The 21,248-nt window shown below is 41.2% G+C and overlaps 1 protein-coding gene across 1 annotated transcript in view; it reads right to left on the reverse strand.

Annotated features, from left to right (window-relative positions):
* The window catches only part of LOC145392003 (cytochrome P450 2L1-like), a 185,876-nt gene that overhangs the window by 108,334 nt on the left and 56,294 nt on the right, over nucleotides 1-21,248 (reverse strand). The window contains exons 4-5 of the mRNA XM_080266490.1: nucleotides 7,193-7,411; nucleotides 1,139-1,338 (exon numbers count right to left, since the gene is read on the reverse strand). Of these exons, the coding sequence (XP_080122616.1) occupies nucleotides 1,139-1,338; nucleotides 7,193-7,411 (419 nt within the window). The remainder of the gene's footprint in view (nucleotides 1-1,138; nucleotides 1,339-7,192; nucleotides 7,412-21,248) is intronic.

Raw genomic sequence — 21,248 nt, forward strand, 5'->3', positions numbered from 1 at the left:
ATTTCTCAGTTAACCAATTCAGCAAGAGAACATATTTTTTTCTTGCTACTAAACAATGTATTTCAGCTTTGGGTTGACTCCTATAAATGAAAGGTCTAAACCACTATTATTTTTCTCTGAACAAGAGAGGTCTTTTCAAACCTGACAAATATGGGGCGGAGATGGCAAGAATTATATATACGAACATGTCATCGGACTAAACAAATGGTAAAACTGAGAATGCAAAGAAGTAGGCAAACCCCAATTAAGGACGGCCATTTGCAAACCATGATGAGAATGACGTGTATTAGACTTTCTACCGCCTGGCTGGTACTAGAGAGGGACGCCTTCACGTGATGGGAACGATATAGCTGTGCAGTGGAGGAACCCAGTTATACAAATGTGCCTCACCTTTCCGTCCCCCATTTCTCGAAATGAGGATGGCTGACTACGGTAGAGGACAACTTCGACCTGATGTCCGCTGGGTTCACGTTCTGATGAGCCTGAGGTTGCAACAACAACAACAATAACAACGACAACTACTACTACTACTGCTACTGCTACTGTTGCTGCTGCTACTGCTACTACTTTGTTGAATGAGTTCTGTAACGCGGTATACAGGATAACCGTACCTAATGTTCACAGATGTTGGATAAATAGCCATCAGATATCAAGGCTCTGCACACGCCTTCGCCACTTAATTTTAATAGGACGTCTTTTCGTGTCAAGGAGGAGAGAGTGAATCAATGGAGACTCGAAGTGGAGCACTGTCACCAAATACCCTCTCTTGGTCGGGACACTTCTATTTTATTCCAGAAAACGCAGGAAGCTTTCCGTCAGTCAATTAAAAGCGAATTCAGATGAGGCTGAAAGTGTTAATATTGCCACCACTGGCTCTCTCAAAGCGGAATTAATTTTTGTATTTTACCACAGCTAAATCCAAAAACTTCATTCAACTGAAAGCGAGTCATAAAAACATCAGACTGTTAAGGTGTTATGAACAAATATAAACCAATTCCAGAACCCACTCTGAAATATGAGATGAACTTATGCCTAACATGTCGAATCTTAGTACCCACCATGAAATATGTGATACTGAATTTCAGTAAACACCCTGAAAAATGAGATGAACTTATGCATGTTGAATATCAGTACCCACCATGAAAAATGAGATGAACTTGTTCTTGACATGTTCCACTACGTCGATGTTAAATAGCTTGTTGACCATGAGTTCCGGCAACACATTCTTTACCCACGGCATGTAGTCCAGGATGTACATTCTGGGACTGGCTATCATGAATTCATCTAGGAGGTTGTTGAGTTGCTTCATTTTCGGGTCTGTCATTTCAAACTGCCGGCCTGTGGAAGTTACATTATTACTGGAAGGACACAAAAGTGTGAACAATGAGTATGGGTTATCTGAGAAGAGCATGTGGAGTTAAATGGACAGACAGACAGACAAATGAGGAACTAAAAGAACATTGTGGTACTGATGTTCAAGGAACTGAAAAACAGAAATACTCAGATGGTCATGTCACGTGGAGAGGATGGAAAATGACAGACTGACTCAAAGAGTGTATGTGAATGCGGTGATGTGGGAAGAAGACAGCGAGGATGAGAGGGAAGGATGGAGTGAAGAGGGCAGGGGGAGGGAGGAGCTGGACAGAAGGTAGCCAAATGGCAGAGAATAAGGCGATATGGAGGCGATTTGTCTGTGGCCATCCTTTAGGGGATTAAGGCATAAGGCTATCAGTATAGTTTATTATCATTATAACTCTTATTATTATCATTATTATTATTATTATTATTATTATTATTATTATTATTTTTATTATTATTATTATTATTGTTGTTGTTGTTGTTGCTGCTGTTATACATCACCAACCAGGCCCATACTGTGAGGTAAAGCCTTGAAAGCAATACTAGAAAAGGCATTATAGAGTTAGAACTATTTAAATAATGCCCATCGAAATGGGCCTGGCACTCATCTTCTCACTATTCATGCCTCTGGAATCGATGTTTTACCCAACACTCTTAACCATCTGCATGTTTGTATTATCATATTTCTTAACATATGTGCTTTGTATGGACTACCGAAAAAAAAGTCAATCGATCTGTTGTCAAGACAAAAAGGAGACACAAGACCCTAGTCATGGGCTCCTCCGTTCATAATTCATCCAATCATCGCCATCACCTGTCAAAGGAGTACAAAGGAGTACAAAGGAAAGCAAACAGCAACAGACCTTATGGTCCTTTCGGTGCTGTTTGGTACAGAGTAGACTATGACTACAAGATCTAACTCTACATGCTGAAGGATAAGGATAATAAAGCAAGAAGGCTCCCCCCACCTCTAAACCCTCCAGCCAAAACTGGCAAGAAAAAGTTAAAAAAAAATCCACGCAGCATGGAAAAACTGACATGGAAATTTCATAGGAAAGACTGAAAAGGAAAAGCTACATTCTATAATACATTATCTATGAGCTACCAGTATGAATAACCTGAAAGAGAAAGTAGTAAAGTACAATGAGTAATCGAATAGGCTAAATAAATAACTAATGCATGTCGCTGTATGGGTACGTTGAGTTGATGGGGCATCTGGGGACACAGTGTGGATAATCAGGGGTGGTGTGGCAGCCTTGCCTGGCGCTATTAATGTAGGCAGCAGTCAATCAGGCCCCAGCTCCATTCATTCCACTGAGACTAGGAACTTTCCCGTGCGGGACAAGCAAACAAGTCACCTCCTGAAGCAGTGACCCCTGGTACATTAAAAAAATCCCGATGGTGGCTACGTAACTAACAGGGACCCTCAGTGATCCATAGCCCATCACAGGTCGAGAGTATGAGTAGTGACCATTAACTCAGGGCTATCTGTGCATATCCTAGTCTGTGAATATACTGTATTTGCATTTAATAAATTGATACAGCCACTAAAAAAATAAAATAAATAAAACAGAAAATTATACATACACAAGTGTTTTATTCAGGAGTAAACATATTAAGCTGGGGGTTGGATGCCAAATACTTATCCAGGCGACCTTTAAAGGTTTGTACTGTATTACAATCTATTACGCTGGAGGGCAATTTATTCCATATATATATACAACTCTATTGAAGAGAAATGCTTAGCTTCATGCGACTGGAATCGTTTGCCAATTATTTTATGCCCATTGCCTCTAGTGTAGTTCGAGCGATCAACTGTGAAGTATTTATCGACAGCCATGTTATCATGTCCTTTGAATATCTTGAATACTTGAATTATATCTCCTCGTATCCTCCGTTTTGTTAGGGTAAAGAGATTCAGGGCTTCTAAACGTTCCTCGTACGGTTTATTTCTCAATCTAGGTATCATCTTTGTCATCCTTCGCTGCACTCTTTCAAGCTTTTCCATATCCTTTTTATAATACGGTGACCAAAACTGAACGCAGTACTCCAAGTGCGGGCATACTAAGGAATTATACAAAGTGAGGACGATACTATCGGATTTATATTCAAATGCTCTGCCTATGAACCCAATCAATTTGTTGGCTTTTTTCACAGCTTCTGCACATTGTTTGCTTGGTTTCAAATGATTTGTTATTATAACTCCTAAGTCTTTTTCATGGTTTACCCTATCAAGCTGGACATTATGCATGCTATAACTTGTTCTTACATTTTTACTGCCAATGTTTAACACTTTGAATTTATTAATATTGAAATCCATTAGCCAGACTTGGGCCCAGTTAAACAGTTGATCAAGATCTCTCTGAACTGTCTGTCTTTCAGTGCTGTATCTGCTCTGTTACCCATTTTAGTATCATCAGCAAATTTTTAAATCTTACAACACAATCCTTCGTCTATATCTATCTATCTATCTATTGCCAGACGCCTCAATCCCGTTTGGGGTGGCCACAAACAAATCGCCTCCAAGTCGCCCTGTTCCCCGCCATTTCACTGCCCTGCTCCCAACTCACACCCCCCTCTCCCATATACCTCTCCACCCCATCCCTCCATCTCATCCTCGGCCTCCCCCTCCCTCTTCCCCCCTCCACCTCACTCATATACACTCTCTTCGTCAGTCTTTCACCCTCCATCCTCTCCACATGGCCAAACCACCTCAGTGTGTTCCTCATAACGCTTCCTATCACATCCACATCCACACCACAACACTCCTTTATATCCTCATTCGTCAGCCTGTCTCTCCACGTGACTCCACAGGCTCCTCACAAATAACTCATTTCCACTGCTCTCACTCTTGACTTGTGTCCTTCCAACAATGTCCAAGCTTCACTTCCGTACGTTAGAGTTGGTATCACAATACTGTCATGTAGTAACTTTTTCACTTCCATGCTCACTTCCCTGTTTCTTATCACTGCTTTCAAGGAACCAACAACCTTTCTTGCCTGCTGTACCCTTTCAAGCACTTCACCCTCCAAACCTCCATCCTTACTCATCACACTACCCAAATACTTAAACGTACTCACATTTTCCAATTCCTCACCATCCAACCTCGCTGTACATTCACTAACTTCACCTCTCTCAAAGACCATCACTTTACTCTTCCCTACATTCACCTTTAGGTTCCGTTTCTTACACACTCTCTCAAACTCAGCCACCAAGCCTTGCAGCTCCCCTTCGTCTTCACTCAACAACACAGTATCATCTGCAAACAACAGTACAGGGAGTTTCCAAACACTATCCTCTCTCACCAGGGCCACTCCAACATCCACTACCCTACCTTCGTCTATATCATTAACATATATTAAGAAAAGAATAGGACCTAACACTGAACCCTGTGGTACTCCACTTGTAACGTTTATCCAGTCTGACTCTTTTCCATTTATTACAACTCTTTGCTTTTGTCCGGTGAGCCAATCTTCTACCCACCCGAGAACACTGCTGCTGAATCTATGTGCCTTTAGCTTCTGAGTCTTTTGTGGGGAACTTTGTCAAAAGCTTTTTGAAAATCGAGGTAGACCACATCAACAGATTTAGTCTCATCATACATGTTCCGTATATCATTGAAAAAGTCCAGCAAATTCGTGAGGCAAGAACGATTATTACAAAAACCATGTTGCGAATCTTTTATGAGATTGTTTGTTTCTAAGTGTTTTACAAACTTGTCTCTGATAACAATTTCAAGAAATTTGCAAACCACCAATGTTAAACTAATTGGGCGGTAGTTTTCTGGTTGGGCTCTGTTGCCCTTTTTGAATATTGGGGTTACGTTAGCAAGCTTCCATTTATGTGGCACCTTACTGCTCTTAAGTGATAAGCTAAAAAGTTCAGATAAAGGCTTTGATATTTCATTATGTAGTTGCTTCAATACACGTGGCGATATTTTGTCCAGTCCTGGTGCTTTATTCTCTTTTAATCTGTTTATTGCAAGCAGTACGTCACGATTGCTGACTGTAATGTCAGTGATTATGTTGCCCTCTTCCATAGGAATGGGGGAAACAGTAGGAATTGTATGTATAATTTCTGTTGTAAATACTGACGCAAAGAAAGTGTTAAGAATTTTCGCCATCATAGTTTCATCATCAGTGTGCTCTCCGTTATCTGTGACTAAGGGACCGATTGATGGAGTTAATACCTTTTTGCTTCTTATGTAACTGAAAAATTCTTTGGGATTTGATTTACTGATACTTGCAATATGTGTCTCAAGGTTTTTCTTACTGCATTTAATTAATTTTTTGGCTTTTCGTTGAAGGGCATCGTATTAATTTTTATCACTTTGACTCTTTGTGGTATTATAATTCTTATATGCTAGATTTTTTGCTTCTAGACAATGTTTAATGTTGGAGCTCCACCATTTGGGTTTAGAATTTTTGGTGGGCCTTCTGTTGTGCATAGGAATACATAATTTGATGGCACTGTTGAGAATTTCTGCAAAGTAACTCCACGCGTCATTGATATCTAAAGTTTCGACGATGGGATGCCAGTCAGCTGCACCTGCAATTGCCTTTAATTTCTTATAATTTGCTCTCTTAAAGTTGGGCACTTTGTCACGACTGGCCTTGACATTGTCTTCACTGAATTTAATGTTAAATGTAACTATGCGATGATCACTTGTACTAAATTCTTCTCCTACAATAACATTACTCACTACATTTTCTGATGTAGCTAAGACAAGATCTAGGATATTAGCTCCACGTGTCGGAAAATTTACAAATTGATACAAAGAACTTTCTTGCAAATTTGTATATAGGTCTGACCCTGTGTGTGAGGATAGGGCTTCTCCCCATTTTGGAATTGGTAAATTAAAGTCACCAAATATTACAGTGCTTTGCATACAAGATAGTTTGGCAATTTGATTGTAGATTTCATTATCAATGTTGAGTGGCTGACCAGGTGGACGATAAATTAACCCAAGAATGATTTTATGACAGTATTCATTTCTAGCCTCATCAACTGCTTCACTACCTGCTTCTTGGCCTAACACACTTCCTTTCACCTTCACACGCACATATACCCTTCACCATCATGGTTACATTTATTCTCCACCTATATGACCACCCATCTCAGTACTTCTCTTCAGCCCTATTGTCAACAGACTTCCATACTTAATATTCTTCACAAAAGAAAATTATTTTTCTATGCACATTGCACATACCTCAACTTTCCCTTTACATTTCTTATTCTCTTGACTTTTTTATTCTCATGCTAGATCATTTTCTGCTACTCACCTCCCTGAAAAAAACTGTCACAGAGTTCTGTTTGGAAATCCCCCAATAAATCTCTCATTACATGGACAAATATATGCCAGTCATTGACTCAGTACACGTGTGTTCATTATATCCAGGGGAATTAAAGAACAACACAAATATGTTAACACAGAATATACAACAGTGTCTATTATGAATCACCGTTGCACTCAAATGCACAATAATGCCATTACTCCAAGAAGCACAGCGAGTGGAGAGAGGAGACAGAAGAGAGACGAAGCAGGAAATTAAGGTAACTTGGCCGTCAAACAAACAAACAAAAAAAAAAGCCTTGAGGCTTTCTAAACATTTTCATAGTACAGACTGTTACTTGTGTTTTCGTCACTATCATCATCATTATCCTTTTCGTTTCCTTCTTCTCCACCACTACCTCACCAGCAGCAGCAGCATTCTTCCTATTCGTTTCTTCCTCCTCCTCCTCAACAACAATATCAACACTGTCAGTATCATCACTCTTCTTATCTTTCCCATCTACTCCTCCTGATCTCATACTTCCTATCACCACCACTCACTTCCAACCATCTGCCAAATAATGTTGACAACAGCGTTGAAGAGTGCTATTGGTAAAGGTGCCGGTGTGCCCGCCTGCTCCTTCATGGCCACCACTAGCTTCTGTGCCTGCGTCAGTACGGCCGACACCAGCTTGGACTTGCCCATGCCCTGGTCTCGCAGCTGACGGAGGCTGAAGCGGCGGTTGTTGTGCCAGCGGGGGCCGTTTGGACCTGCCACGCCTGCGAGGAGAGATTATTTATTTATTTGTTTAAACAGATGGAAACAAATTAAAAACAAATTGAATGTAGAAAAAAAAATCCTTACACCCAGTTACAGGAGTCCTCGATTAAGAAAAAAAAAACAGACAATTGGATCTGAACTGCTGCGGATTGAAGTCTGGAGGAAACTAATCTGGGGATGCGAAATCCAAAGAAAAACTGTTCGGGATATAATGAGACGACATGGGCTGAAGTGAGATGGAAAATACAGAAGAAAGCTGATCGAGTGTGGGCCAGGAATATGAGGTGTGATCGAAAAGTATCCGACCATTATTATTTTTTTCTCGTAAACCAGTAGGAGGAAGGGTATCCGCCTCAGTGAAGTGTGACCTTGAGTCGTTATTCGCATACTCATGTATGTTCAGCGCTGCCGCCCAGTCCAGTCACTGTCGAGCAGCTTGTGTTTGAGGACGTGTTCTCCTTGATCATCACATAATTATCAGTTTTAGTCTATCCTTTCACCTACAGATATTCCTCTCTCCCTTCATTCATCCACTCATCCGTCGTCATTAATCAATCCATTTATCCAGTTTTCTAATCCTCCCTCCATTCATCCTCTTATCTCTCTATCCCTCCTTCCATGCATTCTCCTTTAATCCATCCCTACTTCCATCCACCAGTCAGTGTCTTTCAATGTGTGTGTGTGCGGGGGGGAGGGAGTTATAAATGGTTAGTGCAGTTGTGGGAGGCAGAGGACTGGCAGATCCACCACGGCTATGCTCCAGCCCACTCATCCTATCCTATCCAGGAATTTTTGGCCAAACACAGGATCACACAGGCCTGGCAGGCTCCCTGCTTTCAAGACATGGCTCCCTGCGACCTTTGGTTATTTCCTAAACTGATGATGCTGTTGAAGGATATGATATTTGAGGACAAAAATGATTTGAAGACAAATACGACAGAAATCTTGTTCCCAAAAAATGACTTTACAAAATGTTTCCAGCAACGGAAGGGCCGCTGGGTTACGAGTAGCTGTGCTGAGTCCCAAGGAGCATACTCTGAAAGGGATTAATACCTTAACTCAGTAAGCAAGCTTGTTTTTTTTTTTTTTTTTTTTTCCAGCTAAAGGTCGAATGCTTTTCGACCAGACCTCGTATGTTGTGAGAATATATATATATATATATATATATATATATATATATATATATATAATAAAATGAAAATAATTTGGTTTTACGCCAGGTATCTCCGAAGGGCTAGGGCGTTGCCCCTGGGTAGAGGACTTTGAACTGGAGAGTGTAGTATTTTATGACCGGTATATATATATATATATATATATATGTATGTATATATATATATATATATATATATATATATATATATATATGTATGTATATATCATAAAAAAAACTTTGTAGTAACTTGTAGAGAAGTTATATATATATTAGAACTTGTGGACGAGCGGTTGTTATACTTGAGTAGATTGTAAGTAGATAATCTTCGTTCCCATTTGTCATGCAATGACAGGAGAGGTAAAGAATAGTATGGGACTATTTTTATTTGTCTTGGAAATATTAACAAAGTCTCTCACACACAGAGCGAAGTATAGAGTCCCGCTAGCTACCTCCGTCTCGCTCTCTCTCTCTGTCTCTCTCTCACTTCCATGTTGCTAAGCCCTTCTCCCTACAACCTGCCTGTTCTATGGCCTGTCTCCTTCTGACTCTACTTCCTAAATTCTGATGAAACAGGGGTCGTGTCACGTGTGTTACACTGTGGTTGGAAAGTTCCAGAAACCTGTGTGTGAGTATGTGTGTATGTCACTAGGCTTTGTTCCCCTGCTATCTCGCTGACAAACTGCCTGCATCATATCCTGACATTGCTACTTCCTAATCTGTCGTCAGCTTTTCCTCAGTTAACTTGCAAGATCATTTCCCTTTCCCAGGCTCGCATAGAGCTGTCTATCTGTCTATTTATCTATCTATCTATTATGATTTGTAAATATCATATGGACTCATAACATTCACACATATATATATATATATATATATATATATATATATATATATATATATATATATATATATATATATATATATGTATATCATTATCAGCAGCAGCCATTACAAGTCCACTGCTGAACAAAGGCTTCTCCCAACCTTCTCCACGAATTCCTTGACTGAGCCAATCTTTGCCACGTTTTCCCTGCAAATTTCTCTATCTCATCCCTCCACCTCCTGTCTGGCCTCTTTATGCTACGCTTACAATCTCTTGGTGTCCAGTCAGTCAACCTCTTGCTACATCGATTATCCCTTATTCTTGCTACATGGCCTGCCGACCTCCATTTCTGTTCTTTTATAACTTCTATAATATCTTTGACTTTAGTCTGCTCTCACCCAAGTTGATCTTTTCCTGTCTCTTATAGATATTCCCAACAATGACCTCTCCATTGCTCTCTGAGAACGAATTAATTTATTTTTCACCGATTTTGTCAGTTTCCAAGTCTCACAACCATACGTCATAGCTGGAATTATACGTTCATTATATACTTTTCGTTTCATACAAACTGGCAAACTACTTTTCATAATGTCCCTATGTTTACCGAAAGCTTTCCATCCAATTGTAATGCGTTTTTTTATTTCGCTATCATGATCTTTCGTTAATTTTAGTATTTGTCCCAGGTAATTGTACTCCTCGACTTCTTCAAGAATTTCTCCACTTATTCTTATGACGCTCTTTGGTGTTTGAGGATTAAACATTACTTTAGTTTTACTCCGGTTCATCTTTAGCCCTACTTTGAGACTTTCTATGTTCAGGTCATTTAACATTTTTTGCAATGTCTCTGCTGTTTCTGAGATTAGGACAATGTCATCTGCAAATCTCAAATGGTTTAGCTTTTCTCCATCAATGTTCACTCCTTTGTTTTCCCAGTCTAGCTTTCTGAAAATACTTTCTAGGCATGCTGTAAATAACTTTGGTGATATTGTATCTACCTGATGCACGCCCTTCTCAATCTTAATTTTCTCAGAGTCCTTATGTAATTTAACTGTAGCAGTTCCCTCTTTATATATGTTTTCGAGCAGTTTTACAATGTTCCACTCCTTGTTCTCGCAATTAATTTATAATTGCTATGTGCTCCACTGGGGCGAAAGCCTTTTCGTAATTAATAAAACCTAAGCACAGTGGTTTATTATATTCTGTAGTTTTCTCATTTACCTGATTCATTGTGTGTAGATGATCAGTAGTCGAGTACCCGCTTCGGAATCCTGCCTGTTCACGAGGTTGGTTTTCCTCCAAATCTGTATTTATTCTGTTTGTAAGGACTTTAGTGAAGAGTTTGTAAATGACTGATAGCAAGCTAATGGGTCGATAGTTACTAAGGTCTTTTGAGTCACCCTTTTTGTACAGTAAAATAACTATTGCATTACACCATGCTTTGGGCATTTTCTTCTTTTTTTATACATTGAGTAAATAAGTGAGCAAGCCTATTTTGTACTTCTGCTCATGCATCCAACAGTAAATCTGCTACTATTCCATCTTCTCCCGGACCTTTCCCTCTTTTCATATTTTTGAGAGAATTACTTACTTCGTCTGGTGTTACCTCAAGTATTTCAATTGTGTCAACTGAAAAGTTAGTTATTGGTACTACGGTCTTTGATGCATACAGTTCTTTGTAAAATCTTCAACTCTCTTCAACATCTTATCTCTGCATTTAATGACTTCACCGTTTTTTTTTCTTTTAGTGATGTCATTTGTTGCTTTCCTAGTGCCATTTTACTTCGGACCTGTTTCAGACTTTTTCCATTTTTGATGGTTTCTTTGATCTGATCCATGTTTCTCTTTCTTTTTTCTTCTCTTTCTCTTTTGTTGATAAGCGTATTTAATTCCTCTCGTTCTATTTCATCTTTCTTTGTTTTCACTTTCATTTCCTTTCTTTTTTTCATAAGCTCGAGTGTCATTTCTGAATATTTCTTGGCTTTGGTTTTCCTACTACCTCCGCTGATTCTTTTAGCACTTTTGTCAGTCTGTCATTCAGCTCATCAATGTCACATTCAGCATTACTGAGAGCTTGAAATCTGTTCCTTATTTGCAACTGAAAGGCTGCTTTATTTCCGTTTACTTTTATTGGGCATATCTCTTTATCTTTAATCATTTTCTTTCTTTCACTTCTGAAATTGAATCTTGCTGTGCAACCCACCATTCTATGGTCACTTCCGATATTTACTTTGTTGATAACTGTGACATTTGTGATCGTGTCATTCTTATCTGCTATAATGAAGTCGATTTCGTTCTTTGTTTCTCCACTTGGGCTTCTCCAGGTCCACTTTTTCCCTGTTCTTTTGTGAAAGAATGTGTTCATTATTCTCATGTTAAACATTTCAGCAAAGTTTACCAACATTTCTCCTCTTTCGTTCCTTTCTCCCACTCCAAATTTTCCCATTCATGCTTCTCCATTTTTTGATTTTCCAACTTTTGCATTGAAGTCTCCCATGAGTACATATAGATAGATAGATAGATAGGTATTATATATATATATATATATATATATATATATATATATATATATATATGGAGAAAAAAGAAATACCGATGTGGGACTGAGTGTGTATTGACGTTTCACCTCACGGCTTCCTCAGAATACAATTGCCGAATATACTTTTGTTGTTTGTTTTTGGCTTAATGGCCATCACCCTCTATTCAGGGTATTAGGCCAGCCGAGTTTTATGATGAAAGTACTGGTCACTCTCTCACCGCGCAGACCGCCGATCTAGGGGGCCAGCCGAGGTGGGAGCATGTGATAAAATGCTCTAAGATCGGCTAGACGCACCTCCTCCCCTCTGACAATCAGCACAGGTCTTATGTTCTCACCCCGATCGCCAGCCCGGAGCAGATCATAGAGGGTGGTATATGTTATTGCTCTGAGCTGGTACGATCGGGTGTGAGCGCTGAGAGCCAGAAGGTGTCTATAGGAGGCTACGTCTAGCCGATCCTTAAGGTCGTTATAGGAGGGCGAGATGGGATGCCCTCCTCTGTCTGAGGAGGAGCGGACTCCCCGACCTCCTCCCCGGCCGAGGAGGAGCGGACTCCCCGACCTCCTCCCCGGCCGAGGAGCCGGTCGACGCTTCCTCGGCCATGGAGGTGGTGGCAGACGAGCCCCGCTCCTCCTCAGACATTGCTGGCTGCTGGTGTACTTCCGCCGTGGTCGTAGCCGTATCGTTAGCCGGGGCCGGGGCCGAGTCGTCAACTTGAGAGGTCGTCCTTCGGTTGAGGGGGGCCTCAAGCCTAAGCCTCTTCCTCGGAGTCTGGCGAGGAATAGCTGGACGAGGCTTACGAGCCTGGCGCTCCCGTCGGCGAGGGACTGTATGTACATCACGGACAAAGCACTCGGGGATGATAAGGTTGGGCAGCCCATTCTCCTTGAAGATCTTAGGAAGGACAACACGCAAAGCCCCCTTATCACCCCCACAAAAAGCCTTCGCCATCACGATGCACATCTCGACAATGGTGCTTACCTCCCCTGAACACCCCTGATCCCTGGGCTGGTGCCACCAAATCGTGGGACGCCGCCGTGCATAGGCAGAGCCCTGCACGGCAGCCCCTCCCGGTCCGGCGACGTCCCTAGCCTCAGGACCCTTGGGCGTTCCAAAGAGGACAAACTCCACCGTCTCGCCATCGCCTAGGGAGCACTGGAGATGCCGTGGATTTGGTTTAGCAATCGCCTGACGGTGCACGAAAATATCAACACCAGCATCGTGGCGTTTGATAAAACCGTACCCCGCCCGAACGCTAAACCAAACCACAGCACCTCTGATCTTCATCTGGGTCGTAGAAGGCCGAGGCCTGCTGTCTGCCCCCCCTCAACGGGTCGTGAGCAACAGCAGGAGAGGTTGCAGCAGGAACGGGATCTGGACGTCCACACACTTCCATGGTTCGTCTCTCTCTCCCCGCCGAATATACACTACATCTCTTGTTTATATAGTAGAAGGCAGTGGGGGTGTGGGGGGGGTGAGGTATTGGCTAGGGTTGGTAGGGGGGAGGTGAGGTCCAGGGGAAAGGGATTACAGATCACGGCACAAAGACAGAGAGAAATAAGGGGCAGGTGAAGTGGGAAATCCTTGGGAAGAATTTAATTTGACCCCGTAAGGCTAGTTTATAGGATACCCCTTCCTCATCCTGTGAAGAGGCAGCGTCATTGAATGATGACCACATGGGTGGCCAATAAAGGAGGAGTTATCCTGCTGTAAGAGTAATTTTAGCCTAGAATTTACATGCTACTACAGTACACATAATTACAAAGATTATAAAATAAAAAGGGGCATATTGGCATAAGCGTTTGTGACAAATGGTAATGCGTAAATATGGCCTACTTAATATATATATTAACACAATACATACAGCATATTGTGATTCTTCATTGGTATATGCATTTAAATTATGAGTAGCTACAGACATTCAGTTACAAAACATACCACTGTCTATATACGTTACATGGGAGAGAGTATATCTAGATTAGTATACATGATGGAGTATACCTAGTGACAGGCATACTGACCAATGGCAATGCGTATATGTAGGCCTACGTAATATATTTATGGTATTTACATAATATATACAGCACATAGTGATGCATCATTGGTATATACACTTAAATTACGAGTAGCGATAGGCATTCAATTACAAAATTATAGCAGTGACTGTATATGTCACATGGGAAATAGTATATCTTGTTCAGTATACACGTTGGAGTATACCTATGGTCCTTTCACCGCAAGAAATCCGTTCAGGGTGGGGCCCACCTGGTGAATCACCTCTAGCGATTCTACCAAATCAACCGTAGTGCATGCCTCTCTCTCTTATTTCCCATCTATGTGCTATTTGAAATTGTTTTTTATATTCTGTATATAGTAAAGGAAGCTACATAGTACATTGAGTATCACTTTTTAGAATTATAACAACGATTTGAATGAATTCTATGACACGTGGCAGAGCTTTTTTCCCATGTTGCCACGCCGTAGAATTGCCAATTTGACCACCAATTATCGGATTATCACCTACCCCCATCCCACCTGTTTCTCTCTCTCTCTCTCTCTCTCTCTCTCTCTCTCTCTCTCTCTCTCTCTCTCTCTCTCTCTCTCTCTCTCGTCAATATAACAGAAAGTTCTGATGAAGAAGAAAATTATGATTAAAGATCAGAGAGAGGATTGGGCCTACAGGGGAAACCTCTTAAAAATAAAACGCGCCTAGACTTTTACCTCATAAGTGGTGTGGAAAAAAAATTGGAAATAAATAATATATATACAATATATATATATATATATATATATATATATATATATATATATATATATATATACAATATATATATATATATATATATATATATATATATATATAGAGAGAGAGAGAGAGAGAGAGAGAGAGAAACAGGTGTGATGGGGGTAGGTAGGGAGACAGATTGATAATCCGATAATTGGTGGTCAAATTGGCAACGTCGCACTCGGGGGAATTCCAAATTCTGCCACACCCTGAACGGACTTCTTGCGGTGAAAGGACCATAGTGATAGACATATAGGAAAGCTTTATTTACGAGTTGAATTTATGAAGGAGAGACGGGAGAAGACAGGGATTAATAGGGGGAAGATGAAGGATCATTATGAGGTAATGGGGCGACGGTGTGAGGAAATTTTAACAAGTAGGTGAGAAGTCCAGTGGCACCAGGGGAAGAGAAGGGAGCAGCAGGTCAGTAATTATGGGATTTAGAACGAAGGCGTGGAGAGAGAGAGAGAGAGAGAGACAGACAGACAGACAGACAGACAGAGAGAGAGAGAACAGGAATAGCAGCATGAGGAGATTTTATCAAGTAGGTGAGAAGTCAGATGGTACCAGGGGAAAGGGAAGCGACTGGTAGGTCAGTAAATATGGGATTTAAAACAAAGGCGTGGAGAGAGAGAGAGAGAGAGAGAGAGAGAGAGAGAGAGAGAGAGAGAGAGAGAGAGAGAGAGAGAAACTATGAACGCCAAACACAGGTGTGGAACAGACGGAAAAGAGGGAGAGTTAGAGGACAGAACGTTGAACAGATGTGTTTAGTGGATGAAAGGTATAAAGAAGGGAGATATTATGAGAGGATAGAACTAGAAGTCATGGTTTCAAACTAGAAAAATTCCTTTTCAATAAGGAAATAGAAATTGGTTCGGTAATAGTGTAGTAGACGAATGGAATAAAGTAGTTGCTGCCTCTTCCATTGAGAGTTTGAAGCACAGGCTAGATAAGCATAAGACAAATAAGGGGTGGGTATAGAAAAAAAAAATCTTATACCCAATACTAATTCATACTTTTTCCTTTTCAGGTTACAGTACGATAATCTCTGTTCTCCTTTCACATTTTCCTATAAAATGTCCACGCCAGTTTTTCTATACTGCGTGGTGTTCTTTCTGACTTTTTCCTGCCGGCATCGGCTGGAGAGTTTGGAGGGCGGGTGAGAGCCTTCTTCTTTGCTGTCGTTATCTCATTCTAGTAGTTCAGTTACTCTTCTAGGAGCTGCCTAGCGCGGGCCAACCGGCCTACTGCAGTTATCCTCTCTTCTTATGTTCTTAGATAGTTAGACATAGGTAGATTGATAGGTGGATAAATGGTGAGCGAGCGAGCGAGCGAGAGAGGGAGAGAGAGAGAGAGAGAGAGAGAGAGAGACAGAGACAGAGACAGACAGGCAGACAGACAGACGGAGACAAAATTATATTCCTCTTAGTATCTACAATTCTACAGTTACACTGGTGGTGCAAACCCTTTTATTTTATATAAGTATATTGGATACAATATCTTTTATAGGGAAAGGGAAGGAATGTTGGGTAAGGAAATACGGGGCACAAGGGGAATGGGATTACCGATCCCAGCACAAGTGTGTGTGTGTGTGTGTGTGTGTGTGTGTGTGTGTGTGTGTGTGTGTGTGTGTGTGTGTGTGTGTGTGCGCATAAGTGTTGCATATGTGAGCAAGCAGCTGGGTGATGACTGGGGATGGATATGGATGGGAATGAAGGAGGGGTGATGTTTTTAGTTCAGGGGTGGTGGTGTGGGGAACCTATCCTATTGACAATATATTTGGACACAGAATCCGATAGGTGATAAGATCCTCTGTACTGTTCAGTGGTACTGGAACATACTATGACAGCTGCCTCCAGACATTTGCGTCTTTTTAAGTCTGCTTCTTTGTGCAAAATTTTTGCGTTTTCCATTTCATTACGTGATGTGTATTAAATCTGAGCTACACATGCGTTGTTGGTGTTGTACCGGCTCGATGCATACTTATGTTCTTTTATTCTTTCTTCCAAGTCACGCCCTGTTTCATCTATGTAGACCTTATCACATACTGCACATAGAATGGAGTAAACACCCTCTCGCCTGTGTTGGTGGTTCGTACCTTGTATCTGACCAGATCACCCACTGTTTGAGATGTCATGAAAGTTATCTCAGTTCCTGAATTTCTTAAAAACCGAGCAATGTTGTTGCTCGTATAGATATTGGGCAGGGCTATACGTGTCACATCACTGGATTTTTCAGCCATTGCCTGTTCCCTGATAGCCCTAGCATGTTTTATGGCACTGAATAACATGGGTTTTGGGTACTTCAGTTTAGAAAATGTGCTGTCTATCTATCTATCTATCCATATACTGTATATCTATCTATCTATATCTATCTATCTATCTATATCTATATGTATCTATATCTGTCTATCTATCTATCTATCTACATCTATCTATCTATCTATCTATATATGCAAGGAAGGAAGAACCAAAGGCCAGGAGCTTGCAAAAAGTTCCTTCCAAGACATACAAAAACAAGATAACAGACAGCCATGTTCAAGATCCGTTCATTTCGAGGTGCCTGGACACACTGCGTTTGAAAGACTGGAGATAATAGGCAGTAGGAAATTCAGATGGAGGGAGACAGTTTCAGGGTTGTCTTGTTGCATACATCAAGGACTTGGAGTAACGGTTAGGCTAACTCTTGCATTAGAGAGTTGGACAAGGGATGAGAGTTTGTTGCTAGACGGATGGTTAAAGGAGAATCAACAAGTACAGAAAATAAGTAAACAAAACCAAAAAGAACACAACAACAGCAATAACAATAATAATAATAATAATAATAATAATAATAATAATAACATAATAGTAATAATAATAATCTATCTGCCTATCTATCTATCTATCTGTTTATTTATCTATCTATCTTTCTATATCCAGATGCCTCAATCCGGTAGGGGATGGCCACAAACAAATAGCCTCCACGTTGCCTTGTCCATCGCCATTTAGCTGCCATCACCCACGTCACACACCCCTCACTCATATACCTCTGCACTCCATCCCTCCATCTCATCCTCAGTCTCTGTCTGTCTGTCTGTCTGTCTTTCTGTCTCTCCACCTCACACTCATACACTCTCCTGGCTAGTCTCCCGCTCTCCATCCTTTCCACGTGGCCAAGCCACCTAAGTGAATTTTCTCCTAACGCTTTCCATCACCTCCACATCCACACCACAATGCTCCTTCACTTCCCTATTTGTCAGTCTCTCTCTACATTAAGCCCACATGCTCCTCTCAGTTTACTCATTTCCATTGCTCTCACCCTTGATTTGTGCCCTTCCAGTAAGGCGTAAGTCTCACTTCCATAAGTTAAAGTTGGTATCACAACACTATCATGCAGCATCTTTTTTACTTCCATGCTCACTTCCTTATTCCTCATCACTGCTTTCAAAGAACCAGCAACCTTTCTTCCCTGCTGTACTCTTTCATGGAGTTCATCCTCTAAACTTCCGTCCTTACTCACCACACTACGCAAGTACCTCAGTGTACTCACATTTTCCAATTCCTCGCCATCCAACCTAACAGTGCATTCAGTTACTTCATTTATGTCGAATACCACAACCTTACTTTTCCCTATATTCACCATTAAATTCCGTTTCACACACACTCTCCCAAACGTCGTCTGTGGCACTTTGGAGCTGCGGATTGGGAGGCCCTCAGGCAGTACTTCTTTGGTTTTCCATGGAATGATTATTGCTTCCATGGCCGGGAGCCATCTGGGTGTGCCTTGCGCATTACGGAGGTTATTCTTTCGGGCATGGAAACATACATTCCTTTCTCATATCCTTTGACTAATGCACTAAAGCCTTGGTTTAATCACGCTTGTTCTAATGCTGCCCGCAACAAGGAGAGGGCCTATAAAAGTTATACCGGAGCCAACCCACCCCTGAATCACATCTTTTAAACATTTCTGCCCGGAATCGTGCTAAGTCTGTTCTTCACTCTAATAAAAATAATTTCATCCGTACAAAATGCTCCCAACTCTCTAACTCGAATTCTTCCCGCTCCTTCTGGCACCTTGCCAAAAACCTTTCTAAAAACTTTACCTCAGCATCCTTCCCTCCTCTTTTCTACTCTGATGGCTCTGTAGCTATTTCTTCTACTGATAAAGCAGATCTCTTCGCTCAGACTTTCTCCTCCAATTCCACCTTAGACAATTCCGGTGCTGTTCCTCCATCACTTCCCCCCTCTGACTTCCTCATGGCTAACATTAAAATTTCTTCAGCTGATGTATTTTCTGGCATCACAGGCCTCAATATTATAATAAGAAATACGGGCCTGATGGAGTTCCTCCTGTTGTTCTCAAGAACTGTGTTTCTGTGATTACACCCTGCCTAGGCAAACTCTTTCGCCTTTGTCTATCAACTTGTACCTTTCCTTCTTGCTGGAAGTTTGCTCTCATACAGCCAGTCCCAAAGAAGGGTGACCATTCCCAACCCCCTAACTATCGTCCAATTGCTTTAACACCCTGTATCTCAAAAGTTTTCGAGTCTATTCTTAATAGAAAAATTTTATAGCATCTTTCCTATCACAACTTTCTTTCTGATCGTCAGTATGGGTTTCGTCAGGGACGCTCCACTGGCGATCTTCTTACCTACCTTTCAGACTCCTGGTCATCCTCCTTTCGGGACTTTGGCGACAGCTTTGCCATTGCACTCGACATCTCAAAGGCTTTCGATTTAGTCTGGCATAAATCTTTAATTTCCAAACAGCCCTCTAACGGTTTCTATCCTTCTACCTGTGCCTTCATCTCTAGCTTCCTTTCTGGTCGTTCTATAGCCGCTTTTGTAGACGGCCATCGTTCTTCTCCTAGATCTATTATCAGTGGTGATCCTCAGAGCTCTGTCCTATCACCAACTCTCTTCCTTTTATTCATCAATGACCTAAGCTGTACATCTAACCCTATCCACTCATACGCTGATGACTCCACCCTTCACTTTTCCAATCGATTCCCACAACATCCATCTCAGCAGTTACTTCAACAAACAAGGGATGAGGCCATGGCACACCTAATGTCTGACTCGGCTCGTATCTCTGACTGGGGTAAAAATAATATGGTTGTTTTTAATGCATCACAGACTCGGTTTTTACCCCTATCAACCTGACAAAATCTTCCACAGATATACCCACAAATGTTTAATAATATTCAGCTTAATCTTGCATCATCCTTGAACATGCATGGGGTTTCATTTACTCGGGACTTATCTTGGAAAGATCATATTACATCTCTTGTAAAATCTGCTTCCAAGAGATTAGGTGTGCTAAACCAACTCCATTCCTTCTTTACCCCTGCACAATTGTTGACTCTATACAGGGGTTTTATCTGCCCCTGTTTGGAGTACAACTCTCATGTGTGGGGAGGCTTCCCACATACAGCTCTTCTCAATAGGGTGGAGTCAAAGGCTTTTCGTCTCATTGACTCTCCTCCTCTTACTGACTCCCTTCAACCTTTGTCTCTTTGCCGCACTGTTGCATCTTTATCTCTTTTTCTATCGCTTCTTCAATGGTCACTGTTCCTCTGAACTGTCTGCATGCATTCCTCCACCTCTACGATGGGCGCGTAGCACCCGTCTAGCAGCAAACTCTCATCCCTTTTCTGCCCAACTCTCTAATGCAAGAGTTAACCGTTACTCCTAATCCTTCATTTATGCAACAGGTCAACACTGGAACTGTCTCCCTCTGTCCGTATTTCCTGCTTCCTATTATCTCCAGCCTTTCAAACGCAGTGTATCCAGGCATCTCGAAATGAATGGATCTTGAGTTTGGCTCTCTCTTGTATTTTGTTTTTCTCTTGGAAGGAACAGTTTTGTGGGCTCGTTGCCTTTGGTTCCTTCTTCCTCACACACACAAAACAAAAGCTCATTCACCAAGCTTTGCAGTTCCCCTTCGTCCTCAATACAGTATCATCTGCAAACTACGGAACAGGAAGTTTCCAAACGCTAATTTCCACCTTTGAGAAGAGTGTTTTTTGTAATATCTCAAAAACCGTTAGTCAAACGTCCGTCAAAAAGTATAAAGACCTGAGCCCAGAACCTGACAGAACTTGTATGGCCAAGAAGTGCCTCACCTATGTTCTGTTTTTTCATGTACGGAAGAGCAATTGAAAATGACTGCAAAGTGGGGTGTCCCTAATAACATGAAATCACGCATGAATGACCTTCAAATCTGTTCCACACAAATATCTGGAAAACAATTTTATCGAGGAATTTGCATCATGTTCACGTATCTATAATAGTTTTGGAGTAAAATGAGGTTGAAAATTGATGATTATGGACATTTTTTAGCCTGTGACCTTGAAAAATAGGTCAAGGTCAATGAAACTGTGTCATTGTTATAGGGTCATGCTGTTGTGCATCCTCAATAAGTACGGTGAAAATCAGGGACATCGAATGACGGAAAAATAATAATTTTAAAAATAATGATGGAAAGATATCCATCTACGGTTACATGTGGAGATTAATAATAATAAACAGCTGACAAATAATCAATAAACGCTGAGACCCGCC

The sequence above is a fragment of the Coenobita brevimanus genome, chromosome 2 (assembly GCF_032717465.1).
Source record: "Coenobita brevimanus isolate Jiangsu-jjx chromosome 2, ASM3271746v2, whole genome shotgun sequence".
NCBI lineage: Eukaryota > Metazoa > Arthropoda > Malacostraca > Decapoda > Coenobitidae > Coenobita > Coenobita brevimanus.